Raw genomic sequence first — 21019 nt, 5'->3', positions numbered from 1 at the left:
TATAATTCTGTGTGTGTGTGTGTGTGTGTGTGTGTGTGTGTGTGGGGGGGGGGGGGGGGGGGGGTCATCAATTTGCTTGGCATCTTTAATTTTTTTTAAGAATTTGCTGCAGATTTTGTGTTTTTGTCTCAAAAGCCAAACATACTAGAAATGTTAAGGATGCTAGGTGTGAGCTATGCTTAAGCCTGTGGAATTGAGAATACCAAAGCTGAGTCCAAGGGTGTGTTGTTTCCATTCTGATTATGTATCAAAACTGCTGGGAAATATGAGAGTTGATTTTCTCCTGCAGTATTAAGGAACCATTTATTCTAAGCTGGAACATACCAAAGTTATTATGGCAAGGTGTTAACAAATGACTAACCCATCCTTACTTTTTAAATTAGAATGATCTATTGAGTCTCTGTGAAAGGCTATTGATGGGGAGGATGTAAAGAGTGGGTGTTAATTACCCCATCACTTCGAGCTCACTAAAAAAGCCTGTAATGAGTCCAGTGTGATGCCAGTACATGTGGCCCACTGTGACAGCAGGGTTCTAACATGCACTATTTTAAGGATCCTGTTTGCGCCTGCGTTTTTAAATTATATTTTTTGCTGCCTAATGGTCCCTCAGTTTTAAATAAAAACGAATATCTTTTTAGAATATATTTAAAATTAAATATAAGAACTTTTGAAGATTGAAAATGTATTCACTATTGTCATTTTGATTTTATTTGGGGGCTTTGAACAACTAAATCATAATGTAATAACTACAGAACTTCGAGTTTTTGAGGAGAATATCGTTAATTTGATAGAAATATTAGTAACTAACCCTGTTCACAATTAACAGATTTCGACAACTCTGATTTGCTTCTGGGAACGATTGACAGCGCTCCTTGGCATTCTAAACCAATGACCGAGCAGAGAGGGCGGGCACAGCCATACTGTAATCAATCCTCTGATCGAAGGCGTGAGCGGGAACTGCTGGCTGTACTGTGTGCTTGCACGCGCAGAGTGAGGAGCACAAACTAACCGTTGTGCGGTCCTCCACTGAAAAGTTCCACAGGTGAAGAAAAAGGACATGGGGGACAGATTTGTGGTAGTCCCTGTTGGCGGTGGAGGGACGGTCCCCGTACAAGGGGCTCACTTGGACGCGGTTGCCGCTGACCCGGGACTCGACACCGGCTGCGGTAGCAGCAGCAGCGCCGACACGGGGCAGGAAAAAGAACCGCTTGAAGACTCCGTGTTCGAACCCCTGGACCCCGGCGCTGCGGTGCCTATCCTGGAGTACAACAGGGAGCCTAACAAGTACGGTAAGTGTGCTACAGACAGGGGCAGACTCCGTGTCCCACTTCTTATCTCACCTATCCACCTTTTAGAGGATTAGCTGTCGTGTTTCTCCCGGGCAGTGATTTAATAAAACCGAAGCAGACCTGCGGAACCTGTTCACATTAACCACAACAGTCAAAACGTTATTGGGTTGTATCCTGGTACCTCATATAGAGATTTTACCGGCATTAAAAGTTCCGTCAGACAGTTTGGAAGATTAAAACGACATCTCTGCTCACCTAATTGAAGCGCACATGAAGCAGACTGTGTTTGTTTAGGTCCATGCGAATTTCCTCTCAGTCTTTTATCTGGAATTGAGTTTTTGTTAATAAATGTAAAGCAAAATAATATGACAAGGTTTTGGCGCCATTTGTTTTTGAAAATAATGGGCAGAAAATAAAAGGCAGGCTAGTGTACCTTGTTTTGTTCTGTTCTCAACATATGTAGAATATGTAGCAAGGTGCTCCTGTGGTAACCTTTGTCTTTCAAGGTCCAAATATATTTTTAATTTCACATAGTGCCAGCGATTTCCCAAATGTTCTTGGTTCACAGTATGTGTCTCTGAGCTGAACCACAATTTGGCTGCAGGCTTTATTCTCAAGCTTTGTTCATGCAAACAAGGTGCATCTATAGCAACAGGTGGGTGCTTAGAAGGTGCTAGAAGAATTGCCTGGCACTTAATGTACTCTGAGTTTATTTGTGTGCATAAGGGTCATCCTGCTTATGGCTATTTCATATGTAACTGTAAACAATGTTTAGACACCACGAAGGAAAGGTAAATTTTAGTCTTATTAATTAAATATGGATGAAAAAATAAGATAAATCTCACAGTGCTAGTGGTGGTTACTGGGTGTGTACTCATGATGAATCATGGTGACAGAGGAGACTTTTACGATTGACGAAATAAGTTTAAGTTGTGTTAGGTCCAACAAAAGTATCCCACAGGCTCAGAGCCAGTATAAGATGCTGGACAGGTGACAAGTGTCTGGTCCTGTTAAAGCCTCTGTTGATTTAGAGCAGTGATTGACATGAAGCTACAAGTACTCAAGTGATTCATTGTATAGTAACCATAGGATATGTGGAAAGATGGGTTCAACTAGTGTGAAAAAAATAACCTATAAAACAAAACAGATTTTACAAGCAAAAAGTTGCTTGGCTTGATTCCAACCGGAGACACAAATTTGCTTTAGGGTAGTGTCAGAAGGAGCATCTGACATAAAACTGCCAAATCAAACACGCAGAGCAACCTGCTGTGCAGCAAAAAGCAGTGAAAAGTAGCATTCATATGTTTTGAAAAGAAAATCTAATCTTGTAGAAAAAGATGCATAAATTTTGAAACTAAACAAGCAGGGGGCAAAACGGAAAGAACTTGTTGAAATAACTCACTGAAAATATGAAAAATGGTTAAAGTAAGCACAAGCATGTGCATGTGGAAGTAGAGATGTGCCGATTCTCATTTTCAATTGTTTTATTGTATTTATTTATTTATATTTTTTCATTAGTATCAGTTTTTGCTGATTCCAGATTTATTTCTAAGACCTATAACTGACAATGTATACCAGCAAAAACCAGTGCTTCTTCAATGCACTATACTATTTTTGTAATAAAATCAATTTATAAATTATCAATTACAGTTATTAATTACAATTTTACAATTTTCTCCAAACTGTAGGAAGTTAGAGGAGCTGCTTTTCCTTACGTTTTACCTCTCATCCGGTGAAAGAAGCTTCTCAGATGAGAGGTGAAACGTCTTCAAGCAACCTAAAGAAGTCCAGACGCTTTTCTTTCCAAGCTCCTTAGACTGCTTTTGCTTAAACAGCTCAAAATAAAGTGCTCTGCTAGGGAGGTATAACTAATAACTGAATCTGAGTTGGCGTACACCTCACTTTAAGGCTTCTTTTGACTGCTCCCTTATTACCAAGGGTTCACCACCGTGTTTGATTTGGTCCTTCCCGACATAGCCTCAAAGGGATCTCCTTCCCAGGATCCAACAGGGGTCTTAACATGTACGTTTACCTGACATGCAGTGCTGATAAGAAGTATTTTCCCTCTTCCTACGGTCACAGTTAAATGTTTCAGATCATCAAGCTAATTTTAATATTAGACAAAGATAACGCAAGTAAATACAAAATGCAGTTTTTAAATGATGATTTCATTTATCGAGGGGAAAAACGTCCCAAGCCTATGTGCTCCTGTGTAAAAAAGAAATTGACCCATGAACTTAATAACTTGTTGTGCCACTCTTGGCATCAAGAGCTGCAGAAAAGCATTCGTGATAGCTGATGATGAGTCTTTCACATCACTGTGGAGGAATTTTGGCCCACTCGTCTTTGCAGAATTGTTTGAATTCAACTATGTCGTAGGTTGATTCTTTAAGGTCATGCCAAAGAATCTCAATCAAACTGAGTCAGAACTCTGACTAGCCCACTCCAAAACCTTTATATTGATTTATTTTTCATAAGCCATTTAGAGGTGGAACTTTGTCTTCACTCACAATGAGGAGCCTACATGTTAGGCTCACAGCCATGTTTGTGCACGGCTGTGAGTGTGCACATGTTTTTTGTGGGTTTTTTTCTCATGCCTGCAGTCACAGAACCTGCTGAGTCTTTAGCAATGTTGGTAGAAACACTAAAATACTCATTTGTAGCTTGATTTTGAGCATAGAAATATTTTTTTAAATCAAACAGGTTGTAGTTTTGTAGGAAAAAACCTCACCTCACTGGAGCAGTAGGTGTTTTTAACTGATAGCCAGCACTGAGCTGCAAAGCCATGAAAATGTGTTCAACCCGATTACCTCTTCTATAATACGATGACAAGTTGGGACTTGGCTATTCTGCTTTAATGCATAGATGGTATTTCATTCAAATTCAGATTGTGTTGCTAAGTAGAAGATGATGGGTGTGTTTGTGCATGTGAGATATCATGCGAGGGTGCATTATTGGGGCTTGTTGCGCTTTGTGTGTTCTCTCAGCCAAACAGTGATGATGGTAGATTGGGAGCAAGTTTTCAACGGCAAAAATTTTAATCTCCCAAAAATTTGTAACATGACTCCAGAGAACAACCAAAGCATTTGCCGCCTCTGTGGGCACATGCAACTGGGCGGGCAAAGAATGTGGCTGTCAAATGATATCATATGTTACATGTCGCTCCAATGAATATGCTGCTGTAAAATCTGAGGATGTTTTTTGTATGTTTTTTCTTTTTTTGCGGTGGGGGTTGTAAAAATACCTACTTCATTAATATCACTGGCTTGAAATTGTGATGGGAATAGTAATGAAAAAGTCTTGAACTTACATTTTAATTGATTTGAACGCCTTTAGCCCTTCGTTGAAAAAGATCCACACTGGCCGAACAGATTTATTTTGTAATTTTGGCTGCGAAATTCTCTCCAGCCAAATATAGTTGAGGAGTTATGCTAATGTGAAGCGCACATGGAAAAATCTAGGCCCTGTAAATTCTTTGTGCTTGTTTTGTCTCTATCACAAATACTTACGGGGTTGCAGCCATGTGAAGAGTGCTTGCACAATGGGCCCAGTGATGGTTTTAAAAAGAGAAAAAGTGGACAAACCTATGCCAGAAACTTGCTGAGATGGATTATAGATATTAACGACCCTCTGTATAATGAAGTCTCTACTTCAGGAGTTATTTATCACTAAAGCATCTTATTAGGTACTGACTTCAGTTCGATTTCAATTTCCGCACTTCATTCATCTGTGACTCTCGGTTTACTGCAATCAGTGGAAAGTTGTTTGTTTTGGTATAATCTGTTTACAGATCTATAGGGGCCTCTGTTTAATTGAATTCCCTATGATGAAGTTAGCGGTAGCAGATAATAGATTTAATTATGTTTACACGATCAGTGGTTAGCCATTTTCCACTACAGAGGCACTGCACAGATAAACTTGTATCTATCAGCATGCTCAATGGGAAGGTTCCTCTTTTAGTTACATACCACACAGTCAAACAGAGACCAGATGCAGGCTCTGAATAAAGCTGACTGCATATTACAAGTTGTGACTTTTAATTTGTTAATAAAGGAGGCTTTATTTGACGGTGGAATGTACTTTTCCAAAGGTCAAACGCAATTTGAATACATTTGACAGTTTAGTGGAACTGGAGCACTGTGTTTTCCACGACTCAAGGTTGCAAAACAATGTTAAGTAAAGTCTCTCGTAAAGAGGAAGCAGCGGTTATGAAGAAATATAAATGATGGAAAAAAACGTTTTGTTGTGTGAATGATAGTGTCTATGTGTTACACTGCCTTGGGCTCCTCTTAAAACACTTTAGTCTAAAAATGCTCTTGTGACTTGGTCCTTGTTCAGATTTTAGGCCGTGCAAAGAGTGGGAAAAGGCCATAGTGACTGCTAATGACATTAAGCAGTTTGTGGGTGTGACCTCGCGGCTTGCCTCAGATGCTGAGGATGATTAAGATTGTGTTTGGATTTATGAGAGATTAACCAGGCATTGAAATATAAATGAGGTTCTAGAGTCTTCAGAAGGTGTCAGATTCACATCAGGCTGCGAGACTGTTAAGCTCTCATCTCTGTGATTGTTTCTGCTGCCTGAGATTGTTTATGGAGAATCAGCAAAAGTAATCTGCATGAATTTGTTAGCTGGTTATGATTTTTTTTTAAGGTCCAATTTCAGAAGCTACCCCTATAATATCAGATATAAGTAAGTTAATGTCTCATTAAGTGCACCAAATGTTAAATTGAAAAAATAACATTATTTATATAACACTAATAATATTCCTGTTGTGATTTGCTTTTATATTTATTCACCTTTGTAACATTTACCCACTCTGCACTTTACTTTGAGCCAAGTTACACGACACAATATCAAAGTTGGGAAAAAATAAACAGTGAAAGCATTTAAAGGGAAACAAATTATTAAATTTAAAACGAATGACGTTTAAAAAATAAAAAATATCTAGATGTGAGATAGAAATTAAATAGCACTCTAGACACACTTTACATTTGTTTTTAAATCTTTTGTGGTGTATTTAAAAGATGTGAAAATATTTACTACTCAGTTATTTATTTCATTTTTGACAGTTTCAGTCTTACTCATTTTACATGCTGTTTGGATCTCTGCGACACAGCTATCTCCACAGTGTTCATCCAGACTCTTTGCTCACGTTGCCTTTTATCCCGTCGGTGAGTGGACTACATGACTTTCATGGATCAAACCCACAGTTTCTCCATCCCCTGAAATGAGCCGCGTCTGTGGCTGCTCTGTTCTCCACCTCACTAAGCATGACTTTATACAATCCAGAAATCTGGATTTTTTTTTTTATTCCTGACTGAGTCTTGGCAGCAGTCCGCATACCACACATCTCTTATTGAACTTTGTCCGAGGGGGTACTCTTTTATCAGCCAGCCTCGGATGCTGGGTTGTAGAGGTCTTGCTGTTGTGTTTTCAAATCGGTTTTCATGTCGTTTGTCTAAAATTGGATAGTTTTTATCGCTTGAGCTGCGGGGGAAAGGATCCTTTTTATTGTGCTGTAGTGTACCGTCCACCTGGTCCAAACAGCACATTCTTAATGCAATTTAGTAACTGTTTATCATCCACTCTGAAACTGTCTAGACTGGTCGTATTTGGGGATTTTAACGTGCATATTGATGATGACTCTGAGCTCTTTGCTAGGAGCTTTATGAGTGTCATAGAATTTTTAATTTATCCAGCATGTGTCTGGCCCTACTCCCGCCAAAGGGCACACTTTGGACCTCGGTTTTACTTTGGGTCTGAATGTTGATTCTGTTTGTTCTGAGGACATTTTTATTTCTAACCACCACTGTGTTATTTTTCATTGATCTGTAACTGTGACACAGTTTTCAGCCCCCATGAGGTCTGCCTCCTCTGCAGGCATGCTTTCTGAGGCTTTTAATTTTTTTTTCTCCACTTATAATGATGTAGATATCTTAACAGATCCTTTTAATTAACATTACCTTTCTATATTAGACTATATCTGTTGTTTTAAATAGAGATGGGTGCCAGTTTTACAGTCATCACCATAGATAAATTATGATATATGCCATTTTTCTGCATGATAAAACGTTCCTGCAGAAAAATGGAACATCTGTGGAGGAAAACCCATTTAAAAAGGCACTTATTACACCTAAAGGATCTTTTAGTTCCTTTAATAACTCAGTTAAGTAAGCGAGGGGTGAATATTTTTCTAACCTGGTGTTAAATAGCAGTTGTTATTCAACATTGTTAGTGGCATCATTACTCCTGCTCCACCTACTATGTCCTGAAATGAGGACTGTCAGCGTTTTCTTTCCTTTTTTTTGTTAATAAGGTCAGAAATGTAAGAAATAATATCTCTTCTTCAGCATCTGTGTTGATGTTCCCACACCAGCTCGGCCTGTTATCTTACAATAGACAGCTTTGCACCAGTAACTTTACCTGAGCTGGCGAAGCTTATTGGTACAATGAAAGCCTGTTTGTGCTCTTTGGACATTTTTGTACCTTGTACCTTTAAGGACATCTATTATCCCTGCTATGCAGATGATATTCAGCTGTACACCTCGTTTCACGTTTCAGACGCTTGGACATCTTGGTTCTTTGGCAAAATCCTCTGTTAGGAACTCTGGCATAACCTTTGATTCTGGTTTTACTTTGGATGCACATGTCAAGTTTCTCGTTCATCATTTGAGAAGTACTGCCAAACTAAGCTCCGTTGTGTCACGTGCTGAACTGGAAATGATTATTCATGCTTTTGTTTCTTCATGATTGGATTACTGCAATGCACTATAAATTTGTCTTGGAAAAACATCCCAGAACACTTCCAAGTTCTTCAAAATGCTACTTCCAGGCTTCTGACAAAATCCCCCAACTTCTTGCATGTGACTCATATCTTAATGCAGCTACACTGGCTTTCGGTTCATTTCAAAGTACAATTTGAGAGTATTTTGCTGACTTGGACAGCTTTTCAATGACAGGCAACATGCATTATCATCAAGATAAGGAACTTCTTCGATTACGCTGTTAAGTGCCAGGAGGATTGGCGTGATTTATAAATTGAGGAAACCAAACAACCTCTACCTAAGCAGATAGCACTACACAGAAGAGCTACCTCGTCAGGGCAGGACTCCGCAGTCTGTTTACACCTACAGGCCAGTCGACACTCTTTCAATGATGATGATGTACACATCCAGCACAGGGAGGAATGCTGGTTTGAGCGCGGAGTCAAGGAGGCCATTTACGTGAAATCGAGGAGGGGGCCTCAGGCTACATCTTTCACCATCTTACAGTGCTGTGATTGCAGCCATTCCCCAACTCTCTGTGAATGGTACTCATGACTATTGATCAATGGTCCCTTATTAGTGGTCAAGACAATTTGCTTATTAATGATCCAGAAAATTTTTCACCAGTGGTGCTAGTTTCAGTCATTATGCAAATGTACTGTTCATAAGGCTGGAAACCTGCAGTCAGCTGAGACTGAAGAAGTCACTTGCAGATTAGTGACAAAACATTTCTCCCGCTGAAAATGCTACTTCCAGATGATTTAACTTTTTGGGAAAAACATTTATGTATTTTTTTAGGTGGAGGGTTTGTATATTACAGCTACAGCTAATAATTACATTGTGTGTAGAGAATGAGTGGGACAGAACTGGTAAATGAACGTCCTCAGAATGTCATTCCAGAGGCTCACTTGCTCTCTCTCTCTCTCTCTCTCTCTCTGTGTACATGTGTGTGTGTTCATGTTCAAGAAGGCATGCACCTTTGGTATCATGTGCTGCCCTCATCTTTATTTGGAACCCAGCAGTCAGCACCAACTGGGCCCTGGCATCCACTATATCTGCTCCTGCTCTTGTGTGGCCTTGTTCAGTCTCACATATTTGTTCCACTTGCTCCCTATTTACACTGCTGTTTACACGCAACACTCACAGGGCGATGTATGTGTCTGAGGTGGGGGTGGGGGTTACATCGGTCAGACAGAGGGTGTTTCAGAAGACTCTCTCCTTTGGGTCACAGTTTAGCTCAATCTTTACATTTTCATCAGGTAATTTTATTTTGAATTGGGCATTTGTCCTCAGGTCATTATCTACATTATCATAACACTTTACAGTACAGTTACCACCAAAGCAATAATGGAATCTTACTTGTGCAGTTAGTAAATGTGGATGAGTGGTCAATGGGGGTCTATCGGTGTCAGTTTCAGGTGCGAATCTATTTCAAACTACAAGGCACAAAGGGTCTTAGAAACAAAAAAAATGTGACAAACTTAAAAAAATACTATAAATTCCTGCTTTGACATCACTGCAAGTTTGACCGTTTTTACTAACTAGGGTTTCTCTTTTGTTTTTGTTTTTCATCTGTTACAAAATTGAAGTTAAAGATAACTTGACAAAGGTGTTTCTTTTCTATGTCAGTAGGTTGTAGCAATAGTTGTTTTAGCATGGGATGGTATGATATACTATCACACTTTTTTACATGCACAGCTGTGGTTAAAAATTTACATACAGTCATCATAGGCATGAAGAAAACAGTGTATATCTACAGGTTCAGTATATTTTCACCTGTTATTTCAGAGTTTTGATAGACAAAGTATTTACTGTACTTGTATGTAGACACACATAACCACATAAAAAAAAGTCCACCCTGTCCCTTTTTAGAAGCACCCTGTTAAGCAGCAGTGCCAGAAGTGGCGGTAGTGGGGTCATTACCCTTGCCCTGGCAAACCCACACCATAGGACAATGAGTGACGTTACATGTTGCAGTGTCCCTTCAACTTGTGATTTCTTGATTTTTGTAATTCAATTCAATTCAATTTTATTTTTTTAATAGCGCCAAATCACAACAAAAGTCAATCATATGACCCCCTATGAGCAAGCACTTTGGCGACAGTGGGAAGGAAAAACTCCCTTTTAACAGGAAGAAACCTCCGGCAGAACCAGGCTCAGGGAGGGGCGGCCATCTGCTGCGACCGGTTGGGGTGAGAGAAGGAAGACAGGATAAAAGACATGCTGTTTAAAGAGAGACAGAGGTTAATAACAGATATGATTCAATGCAGAGAAGTCTATTAATACATAGTGAGTGAGAAAGATGACTGGAAAGGAAAAACTCAATGCATCATGGGAATCCCCCGGCAGCCTACATCTACTGCAGCATAACTAAGGGAGGATTCAGGGTCACCTGGTCCAGCCCTAACTATATGCTTTAGCAAAAAGGAAAGTTTTAAGCCTAATCTTAAAAGTAGAGATAGTGTCTGTCTCCCGAATCCAAACTGGAAGCTGGTTCCACAGAAGAGGGGCCTGAAAACTGAAGGCTCTCCCTCACATTCTACTTTTAAATACTCTAGGAACAACAAGTAGGCCTGCAGAGCGAGAGCGAAGTGCTCTAATAGGGTGATATGGTACTACAAGGTCATTAAGATAAGATGGGGCCTGATTATTTAAGACCTTGTATGTGAGGAGCAGGATTTTGAATTCAATTCTGGATTTAACAGGAAGCCAATGAAGGGAAGCCAAAACAGGAGAAATATGCTCTCTCTTTCTAGTCCCTGTCAGTACTCTTGCTGCAGCATTTTGGATTAGCTGAAGGCTTTTCAGTGAGTTTTTTGGACATCCTGATAATAATGAATTGCAGTAGTCCAGCCTGGAAGTAATAAATGCATGAACTAGTTTTTCAGCGTCACTCTGAGACAGGATATTTCTAATTTTAGAGATGTTGCGCAAATGGAAGAACGCAGTCTTACATATTTGTTTAATATGTGCGTTGAAGGACATATCCTGGTCAAAAATGACTCCAAGGTTCCTCACAGTGTTACTGGAGGCCAAGGTAATGCCATCCAGTGTAAGAATCTGGTTAGATACCATATTTCTAAGCTTTTCAGCGCCGAGTACAATAACCTCAGTTTTATCTGAATTAAGAAGCAGAAAGTTAGCGGCCATCCAGGTCTTTATGTCTTTAAGACATTCCTGCAGTTTAACTAATTGGTGTGTGTTATCTGGCTTCATGGACAGATAGAGCTGGGTGTCATCTGCATAGCAGTGAAAATGTATGCTATGTCTTCTAATGATGCTGCCTAAGGGAAGCATGTATAATGTAAACAGAATTGGTCCTAGCACTGAACCCTGTGGAACTCCATAATTAACCTCAGTGTGTGAAGAGGACTCTCCATTTACATGCACAAATTGGAGTCTATTAGATAGATATGATACAAACCACTGCAGTGCAGTACCTGTAATACCTACAGCATGTTCTAATCGCTCTAATAGGATATTATGGTCAACAGTATCGAATGCTGCACTAAGGTCTAGCAGGACAAGCACAGAGATGAGTCCACTGTCAGAGGCCTTAAGAAGATCATTTGTAACCTTCACTAAAGCTGTTTCTGTGCTGTGATGAGCTCTGAAACCTGACTGAAACTGTTCAAATAAACCATTCCTCTGCAGATGATCTGTTAGCTGTTTGACAACTACTCTTTCAAGGATTTTTGATATGAAAGGAAGGTTGGAGATTGGCCTATAATTAGCTAAGACTGTTGGGTCTAGAGATGGCTTTTTGAGTAAAGGTTTAACTACAGCCACCTTGAAGGCCTGTGGTACATAGCCGATTATTAGAGATAGGTTGATCATATTTAAGATCGAAGAATTAATTAATGGCAGGACTTCTTTGAGCAGTTTTGTAGGAATGGGGTCTAAAAGACACGTTGATGGTTTGGAGGAAGTAATTATTGAAGTTAACTCAGAAAGATCAATTGGAGAAAAAGAGTCTAACTTAACATCAATGGTACTAAGAGTAGCTGTAGATAATATTACATCTGTGGGATGATTATTGGTAATTTTTTCTCTAATGATAAAAATTTTATTTGTGAAGAAGTTCATGAAGTTAACGTTAAAGGGATGTTTGGCTCAAAAGAGCTCTGACTTTTTGTCAGCCTGGCTACAGTGCTGAAGAGAAACCTGGGGTTGTTCTTATTTTCTTCAATCAGTGACGAATAGTAAGATGTTCTGGCTTTGCGGAGGGCTTTCTTATAAAGCAAAAAACTATTTCTCCAGGCAAAATGATGATCCTCTAAATTTGTGACACGCCATTTCCTCTCCAGATTACGAGTCATCTGCTTTAGGGTACGTGTTTGAGAATTATACCACGGAGTCAGGTACTTCTGATTAGAGACCTTAGTTTTCACTGGAGCTACAGTATCCAGAGTCGTACGTAGTGAGGAGGTGAAATTATTAACAAGATAATCGACCTCTGTTGGGGTAGTGTTCAGATAGCTGCTCTGCTCTGTGTTGGTACAGGGCATTGACGATGATAACAGTGGGTGGATTATATTCTTAAACTTAGTTACAGCGCTTTCAGAAAGACATCTACTTCGATAAAGTCTACTCTCCACTGCTGTGTAATCAATTATTGTAAATGTAAATGTTATCAGGAAATGATCAGACAGGAGAGGGTTTTCAGGAAACACTGTTAAATGTTCAGTTTCTATGCCATATGTTAAAACAAGATCTAGAGTGTGATTAAAGTGGTGGGTGGGTTCTTTTACATTTTTAGAGAAACCAATTGAGTCTAATAACAGATTAAATGCCATATTGAGGCTGTCATTTTTAGCATCTACATGGATGTTAAAATCACCCACAATAATTATTTTATCTGAGTTCAGAACTAAATTAGATATAAAGTCTGAGAAATCAGACAGAAACTCTGTGTAAGGCCCAGGTGGACGATAGATGATAACAAGTAAGACTGGTTTCTGAGTTTCACAGCTGGGGTGGACAATGTTAAGCATCAGGCTTTCAAATGAATTAAAAGTCTGTCTTGGTCTTTCATTAATTAATAGACTGGTGTGAAAAATTGCTGCCACACCGCCCCCTCGGCCTGTGCTTCGAGATTTCTGGTAGTTAGAATGACTCGGGGGTGTTGATTCATTTAAACTAACATAATCATCCTGCTGCAACCAGGTTTCTGTAAGGCAGAGTAAATCGATTTGTTGATCAATTATTAAGTCATGTACTAACAGAGACTTGGAGGAGAGAGACCTAATATTTAATAATCCACATTTCACTGTTTTACTCTTTGGTTCAGATGTGGATACTGTATTGTTTTTTTCTTTGTAATTGTTTATGTTTAAGTTGTTTGTTGCTGGTTTTTAGTTTGTTTTTTTGTCTTTTTGGAAGCTGACACAGTCTCTATGGAGATCGGTTTTTGGGGGGGTAGCAGGAGGAGAGAAGCTGCAGAGAGGCGTGTAAGACTGCAACTCTGCTTCCTGGTCCCAACTCTGGATAGTCATATTTTGAGGGGTTTAATAAATTTGTCCATATTTCTAGAATAGAGAGCTGCTCCATCCAAAGTGGGATGGATGCCATCTCTCCTAACAAGACCAGGTTTCCTCCAGAAGGTTTGCCAATTATCTATGAAGCCCACATCGTTTCTGGGACACCACTCAGACAGCCAGCAATTTAAGGAGAACATGCGGCTAAACATGTCACTCCTGGTCTGATTGGGGAGGGGACCAGATAAAACTACAGAGTCCGACATTGTTTTGGCAAAGTTGCACACCGATTCAATATTGATTTTAGTGACCTCCGATTGGCGTAACCGGGTGTCATTACTGCCGACGTGAATTATGATTTTACTGAATTTACGTTTACCCTTAGCCAGCAGTTTTAAATTTCCTTCAATGTCGCCTGCTCTGGCCCCTGGAAGACAATTGACTATGGTTGCCGGTGTCTCTAGCTTCACATGTCTGAGAACAGAATCACCAATTACCAGAGTTTGACCCCCGGTGGGTGTGTCGCCGAGTGGGGAAAAACGGTTAGACACATGAACGGGTTGGTGGTGTACCTGGGGCTTCTGTTTAGGACTATGCTTCCTCCTCACCGTTACCCAGCCGCCCTCTTTCCCCAGCTGCTTGGGGTCTGCCGGGGAACAGCTAGCGGGGCCTACGCTATCTTCAGCTGCACCAGCTACAGGGGCCTGGCTAGCTACAGGTGAATGAAGGGTGCGAAGCCGAGTCTCCAATTCAGTAATCCTGGCCTCCAGAGCTGCAAATATGCTGCATTTGTTACAGATATCATTACTGCTAAAGGAGGCCGAGGAGTAACTAAACATCTGACACAATGAGCAAGAAAGTGCAGGAGGGACAGGTGAAGTAGCCATGGTGCTAACGAGTCGGCTACGGGCTAAGCTAAGCTAGCGAAACAGTACAGAGACAGTGAGTGAATACTTTGGCTATAAATTAGGTAGTGAGTACACAGAAAGTGTGCTTCGGATGAAGCACGTGAAGATTATACTCTGAAAAAAGAATGTTTTTAAAAGTTGTTAATTAAATTGCTAAGCAAAATAAGCTACTCAGAAACACCACTGTGTTTGAGCAGGAACAGGAAGTGATACTCTACCGCAGAGCGAGCGAACACCAAGTGATAGCGCCAGCACATAGCGTAGCCGAGTCTAAGACACAAGTTAACTATTGTGAAAAAGAAAGTAAGAAACTCAGCAATTTCTTTGCTTCCAGTTTTGACTCCTTCTCCTCCTGTACCAGTGCTGGTGTGGAGGTTCTGTCTGAGTGGGGACACCTATCATTCAGGAGAATATTGCAGGGGCTATCCAAGGCCTAGACACGGGCAGAAATGGTACGGAGCAAAAATGACCAATGTGGGGTCCTAACCAGAGTCCCAATCACTGTAGTATGGAATTCTGACTCATGAGCATTATGTTTGATGTGGTATATGTTTAATGCTGGATGCCCTTCATCAAGCAATCCTCCTTGTTTTAATTTTTTTAATTTATTTTTTGGAGGGGGGGCTTGGGGCCAGCACTAACACTGCATAAATATGAGATACTAGAGGAAAGATAGCTCCTCATATTTTGTGACTTACACCAAAATCTAGATTAAGAAGTCACTAAATGTGCATAGTATCTCTTAGTCAATGCACCAAACTGAAAATGGAAGTAAGCAAGTGAAACTTTACCAGTCACCTCCAAAGCACTGCTCATACCAGTGAAGTTTGTTTTATTTTAACACACGATGAAAGTGGTCTGGTTAATAATGCTAACAGTCTTTCAGCACCAGAAAACCACTGCTGCTGAACAGATGTGATGGGAAAAACTACATCATGTGTTTTCCCATAGACATTCTCTACATTTGGGGTTGATAGTCAGGGGTTTTTCCACCTCTTGTATGTGTAAAACTAAGTAAGGCATTTACTGTGAGTCATTTTGGCCTTTTTGCCTTTCCTATCACGGTAAATATTGTTGTAGAGCAACATAAAGCCAAATGAGGCCCCTAGAAAGCAAAATACATGTTTAAAATTATGTCCGGAGAGAGTGAAGACATAAGGTGATGACACTTAAACATATTAGCATTATCCCATCCAGTGAAATCATCCAAAATAAAGAAAATAACAACTTTTAAAATGACCAAATATGTTTATTCAACAATAATATTAAAACAAACCCAATACAAATACTGCTTTATTTACTGAATAGAGCAGTTGATAAAACTTCAAAACAGAAGAGCTTTGTTTCCATAAGAAGCTGTGTTAAATTTCTGTTTGTGCTGTTGTGTCTACCTTGGGTATATGTAAGGAGAAAATGCAGCTGGGCACAGTCAGTACAGTTACTTGGTTATGGCATCAGTGGATATCAGATGTCAGAAATGTGTAGAGAGAGACATTGTGTGAGTATCATGTTCCGCCTGTCTCTGAATTAGGTGTCCTATTATAACCTCCTTAACCGTCAAAAGAGCTTGCAAAGAAAAGCGTCTGGACTTCTTTAAGTTGCTTGAAGACGTTTCACCTCTCATCCGAGAAGCTTCTTCAGTTCTAAGGTCAAATGGTGGGGTGAGCTCATTGTGAGCAGTCCATCTGCATCTAAAGGATAAAGGACACTCTTTCGAGGATGCCAATGTTCACATTTTGGACAGAGAGGACAGATGGTTTGAAAGAGGAGTGAAAGAAGCCATCTATGTCCACTGTGAGCGACCATCTTTGAACAGAGGCGGTGGTTTAAGACACCAACTGTCTGCCATCTATAATGCAGTTTTGAGTTCCCTCCCCAGACGCCTTAACGCCCACTCACACCCTGGGCCATCTGACCTCAGGAAATCGCATGATAAAGTGGGGCCAGGTTTCACAATGAGCTCACCCGAAACCCTGGCTGATTGGGACCCACACCCGTTTTCACACCTTGGCTCAGGTGATTAGAAGATCATCAGGGGGTCCTTTTGTCCCTCTTTGGGGGGATATTCCCACTGGGTTTAAATCTGGGACTCTCCACCATTTGACCTTAGAACTGAAGAAGCTTCTCAGATGAGAGGTGAAACGTCTTCAAGCAACTTAAAGAAGTCCAGACGCTTTTCTTTGCAAGCTCCTTTGACTACGATGACCTGGATGACTGAGAACCCTCACAGACAACCTCCTTAACCCCACCCCAGCCTAAATGACTACAGTCCTGTAAAACTCCAGGGATGAGACTGATGCAGGGCAAGCTTCAATCCTTCCAAACTCTCTCATGACATGGGCTGAGCTGTCTGCTGAAAAAAGGAACTGAGATAGCAAAAAACTTGAGTCAACTTCTGTTTTTGCTGATCTTACTCATTGCCCCAAGACAGTTTTTTTTTTTCTTTCTTCTTTTTTTTTTTTTGTTATGTTTTCTGTTCTTATTATGTAATGTTGGGGTGGTTGTAGCTCAGGTGGCAGAGCAGGTCAGCTACTAACCAGAAGATTGGTGGTTTGATCCCAGGCTGCTCCAGTCTGCATGCAAAATATCCTTGGGCAAGATACTAACCCCATATTGCTCTCCGATGCACCCATCGAAGTGTGAATGTGCATGAATTTTAGATAGAGTGCTTAGAATAAGTGCTTGTGTGAATGCGTGTGATTGGGTGAATGAATTAGATATATAAAGTACTTTAAGTGCTCAGACAGAGTAGAAAAGCGCTATATAAAAACCTGTCCATGTTGTTTGAATTTTTGTCAGACTCACAAATGCAGACACATACAATCTGATTATTAACACACTTGTATGGAGATGCTTTTGTTGTAAACATGTAAAGTACAGAATTGGATAAAATTAAGCAAAATTTCTCAAAATAAAAACAGTTTTCAGATCACACAGTTACAAAGTCCTTCACAGTTTGAAACGATACATACACATACAATAATATAACCAGGGCTTCACATAAGTGGTCAGCAGGTGCGCATTCGCTGTCAAAATAAAAGACGCGCACTGGATAAGAAGTTGGAACGCGCGTTTGCGTACATAAAATGTTCCTGGAAATTCTGAAAATACGCACTTCTTTTGCACGTAATTGCTTACGGAGCTTGCTTCTTGCTTCTTCGACATCTTTAAGAGTTTTGAACAAATGTCTGTACTCCTCCAGAACACTTATGTGCAGCCCTGAATATAATAGTATCCCTTGAGTTAATAAGTTCATTCAAAACTTTTACAAGTGTAAATTGTTTGCTATTCTGTCCCTTGAAATAAGATTTAAACACTTTTGGTCTGGAGCTGCTGGGAAAAACAGCTTTTTTCCCCCTGCACCTTTGCATTTTAGAAATCAGTCTGGGTTTAAAGCACTGTTGGAGTGAGGTTAGGCTTTTTAATAAAAGGCTGCACTACAGTGTGTTTATGAGAAAGTGTGGATCATTATATATCTGGGATGTCTTGATTGAGTATTCATTTTGAGGTCATGACACCATTTCAGTTGCAGTCCTGTCCAGCGTTAGTGTTGACTATCATTCCCCAAAGCAGTCAAATGAATGGACTGTTAGTGAATGTGGTGAAGGCGAGATACTGACTGCTGCACTGTCATTCTCCTAGCTGCAGTTTTAAATTCAGTGTTTTCTCAACTATTGTAAGGCATTCCTGTCCTGAAGTAGCAAAGCAGCCCCGAACCACGATGCTCCCTCCACTGTGCTTCACAATTGGGATGAGATTTTGACTCTTTCAAGTGTAATGTACATTTAGATATTCACTGACTGCAGTTTTCTTGTGCAATATTTGGCCCATACAAGCACATACAAACAAATATCATCTGTTTTTTAAAAATGCAAAATATTAGTTTAATAATTAAAAGAAATTATTAATTTCCCCCAAATTTGAAGTACATTTCAGGATTTCTTTGCAATTTTTCAATTCAAGTGTTCATTGTGTTATAATATCACCAGATAACAGGATCTTAATCATTTTCACTTTTTTTTTTCTTTTTTCACCCATTTCCATAATCTTCCTTGTAACTGCTTTGATCATTTTTGCTGTTCCATATCTCATACTGATGATGCTGGCTTATGTTTACTATTAGCTTTAGCCCTGTTCTTTTTGTTAGCTTCTTTGAAATCTCATATGTTCAGCTTGATGAAGATGAACATTAGCTTTGTGTGGTGGTCCCTCCATGCTTTACTTTGGGAACTTTGTGTCTTCAATAACAGTGAGAAATTTCACACTAACGACATGTTTGCATGTGGCTATGAGTGTGCGAGTCAGTATTTGCCTGCATCTCTGTGCGCATGTTGTGTGCACATGAAACAGACCGGCCTGTAATCAGATATTTGGGAGAATGACCAGTCACTGGTCCTGGCTGAAAACGCTGGAAATTGGCTGTTCTGTTCCCTGGCTACTGGATCAGTTCATGTCTACTAGTAGAGATGTAGAGGAGACTGTCATTTAGAGGAAAGGTCCGATTCCCAACACATGCTTTAGTGTCATTTAAGTGGAACACTTGACTCCAAGAAACTTTTGGAGAGGCCTACAGGTTCACATCCTGTACACCCTGGACTTTGAGTGATTGCTCAAGGTTCAATAAAGACAGTAAAACAAAACGACTGATTGTGCGACTGTGTGATTGTGTACCGTAACCTTCAACAGTTTATGATGAAGTTAAATAATGCAGAGTGGTCTTTTATTTTTCCTGTAAGGCAGATATTATGTGTCTTTAACTTCTTGTATTATCATTTTATGCAAGTAGACTGAAGTGAAGTAAATTTTTCAGTATTGTTTCCTTGCCACAGATGTGAGTTCACATACAGTACCAGACAAATGTCACTAAAATGTTTCAGAAGGGAACCCAAGTGGTACACTCGCACTTTCATAATTACATTTAGGAACGTAAGACTTTGTATGTTTGGAATTCTCACATTTCTTTTCTCCACCTGCCAGTGTGGACCTGATTGTGCAACTAATACTGCTTCTTGGGTTTTTGGACATGAACACATATTCTTTTCCTTTTTTGTGTCTGTTGGAGGCGATGTTTTCATCAGTAATCATCTGGGGAAACTAGTGAAAATGAACTAGTGAAAACAGAAGGAACTAAAAAACTGGTTTTCCGCTTAACTGGAGGTTAAAAAGTAAATTCCATTTGGCTCTCTGCCATTTTGTCAGGATTTTGTTTTATTAGTATGAATTTACGTACATTAGCAGGTTTTGTCTGTAACCTCTGGACTCTGTAGGTCAAAAGTGATGCACGTTTGAGAGAAGGAAGTAATGGAAGGGGAGATCACATGTGTAAAAGCATGTGATCTGAACTCACATGATATGATAAAGAGATTCCATCTGAGCCTGCAAGACACCACAGTTTCCTTTATTGACTTTATTGAACATCCCTGTATCCGTACAACACTACAAAGTTTTTGCATCTCTGTGTATGGAGTGAAGCTGTTGAACAGATTAAGTGAAGAACTGCAGCAATATCTCAGCATGACTTGGTTTAAAAAGAGGTACAAAAATATGTACAGGGAGGAGGTAGGGCTTTGACCAGGTCTTGTCACACACTATTTTCACACCAGGGATGTGTATATAACTGTGTGTGGGTGCACAAGTATGTTTATGTTTATATATCTGTAAATTTGTATGTCTTTTGACGTGTTACAGTACTAGGGTTATTAAAGCAAATACATGTAACAAATTTCTGAAGTGATAGGGCATAAACAGGAAGAAAAAGTGTTGACTGTTAGTTACCAAATAGTGGAAGGGGTGGGATTATGTATATAGCTTATGCTTCTTCCTACTCTTTTTTTGAACATGTAAGTTAATTATGATTTTTATTATTGTTTTGTTCTCCTGTTGTTTTGATTTGTTTGTTTGTGTCTCTTTATTCTCGGTTGTTGTTCTTATTCTATACACTTATACATGTTCAAAATAAAGATACAATACACAGTTTTACACTGAACTCACTTTTGTCCTTTGCCCACCAGAGGGCAGTGTAATATATTGGTTGGGCAGACGTGAGATAATGTGAGGTGTGTTAGTGTTATTTTTTCATTGTAGCTGAAATAATAACATTTATTCATTTCAAAATACTCTATTTGAATTTAATTGCAGTAAAATTAAATGCAATTTTAATGAAATTGCAGAACCTGAGCTTAACCAAGTTTTAGCAAAGTAAATAATAGTTCAGATTTGTTCTTTGTTGCTTTTGTATCAAATCTATTAAATACATTTCTCTGTATTTTCCATTATATAATGATTTTATAACTTCAGGCTACCAAACATCTCTAGATTCTAATATAAAACAGAGGCCTAAAACTTGACAAAGAAAGAGTGAACTGTTAGATATAATAGCCATGAAAAAGATAAAAACCAGGGAGTCTCAAGTCTGCACAACAGCAGGAATGATCTACACTGCTGAGAAGTTTGTCCTTGTGTCATTGGCCTGCACTTGGTGTATGTGTTGCAAATCCCGCGTCTTCCCATCTTCCCCTGCAGGTTCAATCAATACATCTATTTTGGTAGTGGAAATGCGAGCCGCCAGAGAGAGTTCTGA

General features: G+C 39.7%; 1 protein-coding gene across 4 annotated transcripts in view; it reads left to right on the top strand.

Annotated features, from left to right (window-relative positions):
- The first annotated feature begins 949 nt into the window (after positions 1–949).
- The window catches only part of LOC102798904 (solute carrier family 12 member 7-like), a 79766-nt gene continuing 59696 nt past the window's right edge, over positions 950–21019 (top strand). For all 4 annotated transcript variants that reach the window (XM_006809825.3, XM_006809823.3, XM_006809822.3 and 1 more), the window contains exon 1: positions 950–1289. In XM_006809825.3, the coding sequence (XP_006809888.2) occupies positions 1058–1289 (232 nt within the window). In that variant the 5' untranslated portion in view covers positions 950–1057. The remainder of the gene's footprint in view (positions 1290–21019) is intronic.

The sequence above is a fragment of the Neolamprologus brichardi genome, chromosome 9 (assembly GCF_056152115.1).
Source record: "Neolamprologus brichardi isolate AB-2024 chromosome 9, ASM5615211v1, whole genome shotgun sequence".
Classification (NCBI taxonomy): domain Eukaryota; kingdom Metazoa; phylum Chordata; class Actinopteri; order Cichliformes; family Cichlidae; genus Neolamprologus; species Neolamprologus brichardi.
Note: the sequence above shows the minus strand (reverse complement) of the source record. Positions and strands in the feature narration are given on the sequence as shown.